The sequence below is a fragment of the Nicotiana tabacum genome, chromosome 1 (genome assembly GCF_000715075.1).
Source record: "Nicotiana tabacum cultivar K326 chromosome 1, ASM71507v2, whole genome shotgun sequence".
Taxonomy (NCBI): Eukaryota; Viridiplantae; Streptophyta; class Magnoliopsida; order Solanales; family Solanaceae; genus Nicotiana; species Nicotiana tabacum.
In genome coordinates this window covers 114,376,373-114,386,938 of record NC_134080.1, presented here as the reverse complement: position 1 = coordinate 114,386,938, position 10,566 = coordinate 114,376,373, and the positions used below count along the sequence as shown (strand labels likewise).

The 10,566-nt window shown below is 33.6% G+C and overlaps 1 protein-coding gene across 4 annotated transcripts; it reads right to left on the bottom strand.

Moving 5' to 3' along the window:
* Positions 1–2,111: 2,111 nt before the first annotated feature.
* LOC107781316 (putative polyamine transporter At1g31830) lies at positions 2,112–7,074 on the bottom strand. 4 transcript variants are annotated; one of them, XM_016602003.2, is made up of 2 exons: positions 6,706–7,074; positions 2,112–4,041 (listed from the first exon to the last, which is right to left on the bottom strand). In XM_016602003.2, exons 1-2 carry the CDS (start codon positions 6,886–6,888, stop codon positions 2,608–2,610), a joined length of 1,617 nt encoding a protein of 538 aa, XP_016457489.1. In that variant the 5' UTR covers positions 6,889–7,074; the 3' UTR covers positions 2,112–2,607. The 4 variants fall into 4 exon arrangements, with proteins under 4 accessions (XP_016457489.1, XP_075109055.1, XP_016457490.1 ...); XM_075252954.1 differs by lacking the exon at positions 6,706–7,074 and adding an exon at positions 4,620–4,756; XM_016602004.2 differs by lacking the exon at positions 6,706–7,074 and adding an exon at positions 4,349–4,610.
* Positions 7,075–10,566: the final 3,492 nt, after the last annotated feature.

Below are 10,566 nucleotides of genomic sequence, written 5' to 3'. Positions count from 1 at the left end.
TTAGTGAAAAATAGACTCGCCACGTGGATCTATTAAATGGCGATACGTGTCAGCAAAATTTGGAGAAAAGTAAAGAATGATATGTAAAGATGATATGTGAAATACTCCCGGGACCGAACATACTCGTACCGTGCCTGTTAGCCTCAGAACTGATCATCATAAAATGGCCCGAATCAGGTACGGAAGAATATCTCATAATTACAAATGAGGAAGGAATCAATTAATCCCGGATTATATGGGATTTAGTCCCGGATCATTACACTGTCAGTTACAAATCAATTATGTAACGTACAATAAATACAATAAATGATTGTAACAGTCAGAACAAGGTAATCAATTACAAGATTGACTCAACAGGCACGAGATTGACTCAACAGACACGAGATTGACTCATCAGTTACGGAATTAACTCATCAGTTACGGAATTAATTCATCAGTTACGGAATTCCAGCATTTACACAGCTGATACAAGTCTTCCAAAAGTAATAGATGTATTGAGTAAATATTCATAATTACCCATAATTCAAGGAGAATAGTTACTTAGATTTAGCCCTATAAATAGACATACTTTTACCACTATCAGGGAGAATCTAATTTTCTTCTCTACAATTCTATATATTGCAATTCATAGCATCTTGCTCCCAAGTTAGTCATAGTTCGCCCAAGTTAGCCATAGTTCGGCCTTTCAAGCTCTGTTCGGCGCATCATCCTATCAAGGATCATTTAATATGAATTATTTCTTATGTGCTTTATTTTTATTATATTATCTCTCATTGAATTTATTTTTCACTTCTCTATCACGTTGTATATCGAATCGGTTGCTTGTGGCCCGTCATGTGAAATTTATTGCTTTGACCTTGAAAATCATTTTTTGGGTTAAACACTAAGAATACACCGAGAGACAATAAAGAATCAAGACACAGAATGGAGAGGATATATGTCACGTTACGAGAAGTAATCTTTGGTTTTAGCCTACAGGATGGAGAGTGTACTACTGAATGACGTTAATCACAACTGGATGGTTCTTTGGTCATGGACATATTATATTCCCCTAACTCTAGATGATACACCACACTGGTGGTTAAATTGGAGATTACACGCATATTTAATTTGCAGTGAAAAAGATTTGCCTAGTCTAGTGCTTTTTTTGAGTTTCTAGAAGTTACTTTTACTTTTTCTTTGCAATGCACAACTGACATGGATATCAGATAAACATTGAACTAGAAAAAAGAAACTTATTCTAATCACACATTCACACACTCCCTCATCTTTTGGACTTTGCCGTTGGTGCAATTAGCTTAGTGATTATTGAACAAAGACTTATTTCAGTGCTTTGCACATTAGTATTTCATTGGCACTAGGTAGGTAGGATATGATAGAAACTGCTTTCAACCAGTGTGTTCTGTTTGACATTTCTTATTTACTTCCATTAAATTGTTATCTTTCACTTGTTGGCAGTGCATATTAAATATTTGCTCTGACGAAAGCTATCCAAACATTTGAATTGAACAACTTGTTTAATTTTGCAAAACTAAATGATGTTTCAATCTCCCATGATCTAGTTCAGTTTGATGTTGCAGACACCTTACTTACCCTTAGGGTTTGAAATTTCATTTACACAGTGGTCTTATTTACTAAAAACGTAATCATATTTGAAACGCTAAGTTTAGGCGAGCTTTCATTACTTCTAATTGGAGATCTGGCTCGATTCCAACATGACTTTCCAGCTATAAACGAGCTGCAGTTGGGACTCGAACTATGTTGGATTAATTTTCAAGGCTTGAGCATATTTATGAAGTTAGTTCATATCAAGCTGGCGCACATGACGTTCTCTAACATCAAGGCACTTTATTTTTTGAAAAAACAATGAAAGCACTTGCATGCAAAATAACGTGACCAGTACAATTGATTAACTATACCTCAATCTGAAAAATAGGTGAGAAAATCCTCTAATTCTATTCAAGACTAGTGGTTGTTATCACTTATATATAGATCCATTTTATTCTTCTCTTAGCAACATCACAGCCATACAAAAGATGTAAGCTAGCCAAGCTTTTTTGAACCGTAAAATGTCAATCTAGATTGAAGCTTAACGTGTTTAATAATCAAGCTTGACAGTGGAATCAAGACGTGTTTAATAAACATCCTGAGTTCAAACATACATTAGCAGAGTCGGGCTTCATTTACACCTCTACAATTAATAGCGCACACTATGCTTTACACAAGTAACATAATGAATTCAGGAAAAACCACTCACCATCTGCAATATCCTGAATCACTATCATTTCTAGCAACACATCTTCAACAATCTCAACCTTACAGAGAAAGGGATCATCCAACCACCTTTGTTGAACCACCTCTGCTGGTGTTTCTCTTGAAACCATAGCTACTTAGCACATAGGCATGGGGACATGGCAAATACAGCTACACCAATATAAGCTATCATAAATATCGTTGAAGAGAAAATGATCATCCAAACCTCGACAACACTTCTGCTGGCTGCCTTTTCTCCATGCACTCCACGATAACTCTGCACTCAACTTAGTTGCCATAGCTTCTATGTAAGTGGAATAGTTAGACTTTATAAAGCCAGAACTCCTTAGAGAATCAATGAAGTAAAGGTCCATGTGACGTGATATCAGGAAGATCAGAACTAATGGAGAACTTCAACCATCTTTTCTTCTCAATAAACTTAAGACATGGTTGCAACACCAACCCAATTGCAACAGCGACCAGGCTTACAACCATAACTTTAATCGAAGAGAAGGCCAACACAACACCAATGAGAATGGCCGGAGGTATGCACAACAGGACGGCTCCAATGGTTCCACCTGGTATCTTGAAAGGGCGTGTTGCATTGGGGTACTTAATCCTTAACCATACAAATGCTATAAATTCCAAGATCATTCCAAAGCAATACAAGAAATTTTCTGCAGCTACTATTTCCTGAAAGCTCAGCCACGAAAGTAAAATCACACCAGAAGCTGAGAAGAGAATCCCAATTAAAGGAGTTCCGTGACGAGATCTTTTTGCGAAAAACTCAGGGAGCATTCCCCTCTCTGCCATACCAAGTAACTGAAAAGAGTCACTACTCATCTCAGCCATAAACATCCCCATATTTGATACTGCAGCAGCCCCTTGAACCCAACATCTAAGCCAAACTCCACCAAGTATTTTAGCTATATCTGAGAAATATCCATCTGTCCACGAGTCACGGTCAAGGGGAACAGCACCAGTACCAATCAACAAGGGGAAAAAGTAGGACAGAACAACTAAAATAACAGCATAAAACAAAGCTTTAGGTAGAGTCTTTTTCGGGTTATGTACTTCTCCGGCAAGAGTACTTATTGAATCCCAATAATTCAGATTCCAGAAGAGAGTATTCAGATACAAGTTCCAATCAATACTGTGTACATCTGCCACTAGCCATCTAGCAGGCTTTAATTTGGGAATCGAAATGAGCCCCATAACGACAAAAGGAAGGATCGACAAAATACCAAGCGAAACAGCAACCCATCCTACAATGGTTAAACCTCTGTAGTTCATGTAAGTGAGAACCAGAGTAAGAGCCAAAACAGCTAGAATCCTAGGAAGCCCACCACCTAATGCAGGGATAGCTGATTTTAGGTAATCTAAGAACATAACGGGGTAAAGTGCGTTGTCAATGACTCCACTCAGCCATTTCATCCAACCTTGCTGAAAGCCCCAATATGGACCTAAAGCGGAAGAAACCCACACAACATAACCACCATTTTCAGGGAACATAGTGCCCATTTCAGCAGTAATGAGTGCCTCAGGAACACTCCATATTAAAGGGAAAATCAAGAATCCAAGAAGAGCAAAAAGAGGACCAGCTGCATGAACAGTGTCCTCAACACCAAAAGGACCACCAGAAACCTCATAGAAAATGAGGAAAATTAGAGGCAAGAGTGAAACTTTCTTAGCATTATTTGCTCTAGGAGATGGAACCTCTATGTATTCTGCACCATTAAGTTCTCCCATTGAAATTGCAGCTTCTCTATAAGCTGAAACCCTGAGTTTCTGCAATTTCCAACAAGTTCCAAGTTAAGGAAAACAATCACAGTAAAAATATCACTAGAACTATAGGAACCAAAAGAAGCAATTTTATCAACATACAAGAAAGCACAATAATAAAACAATCAATCATAATAAAATTACACAATGAGTCGGAGGAAAAATAAATTCAATCTTGGAAAAAGAAATTGCCCATCTATCAATTGTCCGTGCAGCAGATCTCAGTCAACATAGAAGATATAAAAAAATCCAAATTTATAGCAACTAGTATAATTAAAAATAAAGAAATAGGAATGGGTAAAGAGAATGGGACCATGAAGAAAGGTAAATCAATTGGGAAGTTCCACCATTATAGCCCTCAAAACCAAAGATTATTCAAGCTGAGAAGCTGATAGATCAAAGGTATGGCTCCTCAGCAGTTGAAAGGTGAAGTGTCAGTTGCGTGGCACAATTCAATAGCAAACCTTTTTATTTTTCTCCAGTCAAAGATCTAATTTTTAAAAGAAAATCGAATAATATCATATTGTTGATTCACAAAAAAGTTAAAACTAATAGTCTAATAAAAATTTAATTGTGGACCATACAAATTAATAAAGTTTGAGGGCCATTTTCTAAAAGATTGCATCTGAAATATGCTCATTCATGTCATTCTTCTAAACATAGCATATCAAAGCTAGCATTATTTTGTATTGCGTAAGAAAGGTTATGACTTTTGAGGGTCTTACTTCTTACCAACGTGTTTCTTAGAGAGAGAGAGACAGAACACACATGGCAACTAAGAGATTGGATGGGCCTATTTTGGAAAGAATAGGCCCAGTCCAGAAGATTGGGCCTGGGTAGGCCCATAAAGACTTGGACCAATTGCCCCCACTTAGGGAAAAGAGGCGGCATTGTTGCCATCAGGTTTGAACCTCGATCCAATGGCTTTAAATTAAACTCCACCTGAATAATGCTGACAAAATTCTTTGTCAATATATTTCACTTTTGTTACAAATTACTTAATCTTGTGGTATATAATTACCTATTGGTATGTTCAACCATTATTATCGAAACTCGCATTCACATAAGCACTTTTGTAGTTTCACTCTAGATCTTCTTCTTCTTTTTGTAATTATGAAACCAAAATTAAAAGGAAAAATTCCCTGCTTGTTTTTCGCTAAATTGATCGGACCAGATAGACTAAAGATACAGCTCAACCTATCGAAGGTTGGTCTTGAATTCCGAAAAGTTTTTAAATAATTTTCCAACCAAAAAGTTCATATCTGAAAATAGCTCAGTATAATATGTACTTCTTAGAAAGATAGTTAAATGCCAATATATTTTGATAAAACGATCACATCAGCTGATTAATAGACCATATAATATAACTGTCCAGTGTTTTTAAGTTGTCAATTACCATAGTTATTTGAAAAATATGTATTCACATTTTTTTTGTTTATATCACACTAAACAATTTGATTATGTCAGTAACAAATTAAAGTATGAATATATGTTACTTAATCATTGATTAAATTTATGCATGATATTTATATCTTTATTTGGTACAAAAACAGAATGCAAGTACTTTTGTTTCCTAAATGACAAGGAGGACAATTACATCCTCTCTGCTAATTAGTAAGGAATAGGGTGCACTGAAATTGAAAAGTGATACATAAATATAGTTATAGAAAGTAGACGCGGAAAGTCTCTATTGATCATCATGATCTTAATTAATAAGGCAAGCCAAGTCAACCATGCGGTAATAATATGTTATAATCTTTTATTTGTGTATTTCCTTTTCATTTAAAATTTCGGATATATTGCACTCATTGCAGGCGTGCAGTCTTCTTTCTTCATTAGCCAACATACAAACCCCACCTTAATTCACCCCCCCCCCACACCCCCCCACCCAATTTAAAGAAATTATAGATTAAATAATACAAATAAAGAAACCTTTTACAGGAGTGTAAGAAAATCATTGCACATATCTGACTGTTTTATTATAATTGCATGCCTCACTATAACTTTAACACAACCAAATTAAGATAAAACTTTGAGTTTTTGACAAAGCAACAGAGAAATGCATTTTATAATCTTTCAACATGACATAAAACTTCTGCCGAAGAATAACAAAGAAAAAAAACCCACAAAATTTTAAGAGAATATTGCTGGACAAAATTCACTGTTTTATTAGATTATCTTGTCTAAGATCTTATTAAGAAAACGAAAAATATATAAGATTTACGAAGGAATTAGGATTATGTAATAGGTAAGTGCACATTATGATAAAACAAGTTTAATTGAATAACGAAATATGATCATGAACTCTTTTGGGTGAAGGACTAGGAAAACAAAAATTAAGAAAAAGAAACTAATGAAGGGGAAAACATATTTGAGTTCAAATTTTTCCCTCAGAAGACTAATAAAGTACGTAATTCTTTTTTCCCATTAGGTTTATTCACCTACTTTAAAGTGTCGTACTACGCTAGGTAACGTCGAGAGAGAAGTCCATAGCTTTCCGACTTTCTCAAAAAACGCTATCTTCATTCTTCCCTAGATTACTTAATAAATCAGGATAGCTATTAACTGCTAGAGTTTCAGGTAAATCATTGCTTGTAAAACTCAACAAAATAACATTTAAATAAAAACATAAATTTAAAGAAAAAAAGGCACTCCAATATTCAAATTTACCTGATTATCACCATTCTGCAAAGATTTATCGGTGGCTGTTGATGTTAGAGCTTCAGTCTGAACTGTTGCACCATTCCCAGATAATTTCTTATCCGCTACTGAAACTGCAAGTTGTGGCTTAGCATTAGAAACCTTATGAAAGGAGGATTTGCTTTCAGATTCTGATGAAGTTGTTGGCACCATTTATGCAGACAAAAATTCTGATCAGGGAGATAAATCAAGAAAACTAAAGGCTCATTAATGGAGGAAAAGCAATGATTTATAGTAAGGGAAATATTTTTGTGATACTTTTTCGGTAGTTTTTTTATCAAGAAAAGACTCTTTGATGGCAGGGTGTTTTAGGGGAAGTTTGTGGCCAAGTATATTAAGTGAGAGATAAGCAAGAAAATATATAAGTGTAGGAGATCAAGGGGACATCGAGGTCATATAGGGTAAACTGATGTAGGGTACTCAAAATCCAATAATTTATGTGATATTTTTTCTCTATTTTAGAATACAACTAGTATTAGTACCCGCGCGATGCACGGATAAATCATTTCAAATTGTAATGTATGTTGTTTGAATCATGTACAAACAACCTTAAAATATATATCTCTCAGATAAAAATTATATAACATGAGAATTTAATTATGAACCAGGATATGAAATTATTTATCAAATCTCGTAGTAGACAACCAATCTTTTTAACATATATTTGTAGCAACCTAACCCTTTGATTTTAGTACTTGCATTTCGTTCTGTTGTCGATATTAAAGAATACTAAACATGTCATATTGTGATCTGTCTTGTTCGAGCACATTAGATCATATTATTTTAATAAAATTCTTACAATCACTTTATTTTTATCAGGAAGTCAAATATGTCTTATTCATCACATCATTTTTACGTAAATTCTTTTTTTGTTCTTTTCTTATAGTTATTATATTATTTAATATTTCATATTATTATACCATCATATAATTTTTTGTTAGCTTATAATTAAATTAATGTCTTGCTTATTATCCTTTTAATAGTATGTGATAAAAATAAATATTTTATTCTCAAAACTTGATATATTTTTATGCTTTTATCCTCTTATTCATAATATTTTAATCATTTAAATTTGTCAGTAATATTTTTAAATATAATTAATTATTTTATTTTATCTATATTAAAATTAATTTAAAGTATAAGTATCCTCACACTACCTCTATTTTCTTTTTAATATACATTCTCTTTCCTACTATAAATGTTAATTAGTTTTATATTAATATTTTACCTATAACCAAAATAATGTCATTTAAATTGTAACTTTTAATTAGTCTAAAATATTAATACATAAGTTATTTGATTATCATGTTCCAAATGTATTGAGTTCTCTTATTATTAATTTTGTATTAGATGCAGTTAAATTTTCTTTATTTTGTAGCTATAAGATAAAATTTAATTTTAATTTTAATTTTAATTTTCATTATTAAGATTACCAATATTAGAAATTTATTTTGTATTTTTAAAAATTTATTTAATCATAGAAAACAAATTCTTAATTTTATGAACACATTATTTCTAAATATTGTAATAATATTTTTACTATCATTTTAATTCTTTACGTAATAATTTTTTTAAAAAAAATTCCTCTCAAACTCAAATAATTCTTATCATTTTATTTTCTAAACTGCGTCACATTTTCAAAAAATTATGCTATGCATTCATACTCAAACTAACTGCACTCGATTCAGATATTAATCATAAGTCTAAAATATTAATACATAAGTGATTTGATTATCATGTTCCAAATGTATTGAGTTCTCTTATAATTAATTTTGTATTAGATGCAGTTAAATTTTGTTCTTTTTTTGCTATAAGATAAAATTTAATTTTTAATTTTCATTATTAAGATTACCAATATTAGAAATTTATTTTTATTTTTAAAAATTTATTTAATCATAGAAAAAAAATTCTTAGATAATTTTTAGAATACAATAATATTTGTTAAACTGAAGTTGAGCCAATCCTATCATGCAAGTTGAATGCTTGTCTACTTGTGCCCCAGTTGTAGGTCAAGGGTGGGGGTGATTGGAGTGTATATAATTATACTCCATTCAATGATGTGGATATTTTGAGATAATTTGTTATATATCAATAGAAGAGAAGATTATTATATTTAGAATTTATAATAGTAAAGGTACAATGACTCCAGTACTCTAAAAACATTAAAGATTAAATTTATCAAATTTAAACTTTGAATACACATCTACGCTGTTAAATCACAAAGAAGTGCGAGTTATAAATTATAACTCTCATTTTCTTTGCTTTTTCTCGAACTCGTTTTTTAGTTTTGTGTAACGACCCGACTGGTCCTTTTAAGCATATGCATTTCGCTCGGTAGTTTGATGCTTTGGAATGGATTTTCGTCAGTTCTATTAGCTCCGTTGGGTAATTTTGAACTTAGGAGCGTGTCCGGATTGTAATTTGGAGGTTCGTAGTCGAATTAGTCTTGAAATAGCGAAAGTTGGATTTTTGGGAAGTTTGATCGGGAGTGGACTTTTTGATATCGGGGTCGGATTCCGATTACGGAAGTTGGAACAGGTCCGTAATGGCAAATGTGACTTGTGTGCAAAAGTTGAGGTTAATTGAACGTGATTTGATAGGTTTCGGCATCGGTTGGAGAAGTTGAAGTTTCAAAGTCCATTGATTTTGACTTGAGGTGCGATTCGTTGTTTCGGGGTTGTTATGCGTGATTTATAGCCTTGAATAGGTTCGTTTCGTCATATAGAACTTGTTTGCAAAATTTGGCGCTATTTGGAGTTTATTTGATATGGTTCGGACGCTTGGTTGCGATTCTAGAAGTTTTTGAAGTTTATTTTGATCTTCATGTGTTTTGGTGTCCGATTCGTGGTTTTAGAGGCTATTTTGATAATTTAATCGTGCGAGCGAGTTCGTGTTGTGTTTCTGGACCTGGGTGCATGGTTGGTTTGGAGCCTCGGGAGCTCGGGTGAGTTTTGGATTGGTTCCAGAATAATTTTTCATAATTTTGAGTGTTGGTACTGGTGTCATCGCATTTGCAATGTATTTGTAGCAAATACGACTATCGCAATTGCGAAGCTGGGCTGTTGGAAAAGGACTCGCATTTGTAAAGAACTTACCGCTTTTGCGAAGCATGTTGAGTTCGCATTTGCGGACTCAGTATCGCATTTGCAATAAAGGCCTAGGCTGGACTAGTTCGCTCTTGCGACCAAGTGGTCGCTTTTGCGAAGGACCAGTGTTCACATTTGCGACCTTTTTGGTCGCATTTGCGAAGGCAGCAGAGAATTTCAAACTTTGCTTTTGCGATGAGTTGTTCGCATTTGCGAACCCCAAGTCACAAATGCGACATCTACAGCCTGCAAATAGCTGAGAATTCCGAGACTTAGCTTCATTTTGTTATATTTTAAACCATAGCTTCGATGAGAGGCGATTTTGTGAAGGGACTTTCATACCAAATTATTGGGTAAGTACCTGTAATCAATTCTCAACTACATTTCATGATTATACATAAGATTTAACATCAAATTGATGAGAAATCTAAAAAAAATTTGGGGATTTTGTCAAAGTTTTGAAAAATAAAAATTTGGGATTTGAGAGTCGAATAAGACTCGGATTTGAAAACAAAATACTTATTTGGACTCGTGAAGCCATGGATAGTCAAGACCTACCCTTGGATCCGAGTTTTGACCGGACCAGCCCAGGATTTGACTTTTGTTGACTTTTTAGAAATTGTATAAAAATCACAGCTTTATTAATTGAAATTATTTTCTCTCGCATTGTGTGATGTATTTAAGTCGTCTTTGGATAGATTGAGCCGAATGGAGGTGAATTTGTAAAGAAAAAGCTAAGTTGAGT

What these genes read in the sequence shown, in the direction of transcription:
- LOC107781316 (XM_016602003.2), bottom strand. Translation starts at nt 6,888, where the DNA reads ATGGTGCCAACAACTTCATCAGAATCTGAAAGCAAATCCTCCTTTCAT. An exon ending in TGCAGAATGGTGATAATCAG is followed by an intron (nt 4,042 to 6,705) that starts GTAAATTTGAAT and finishes TGGAAATTGCAG; the next exon opens with AAACTCAGGGTTTCAGCTTA.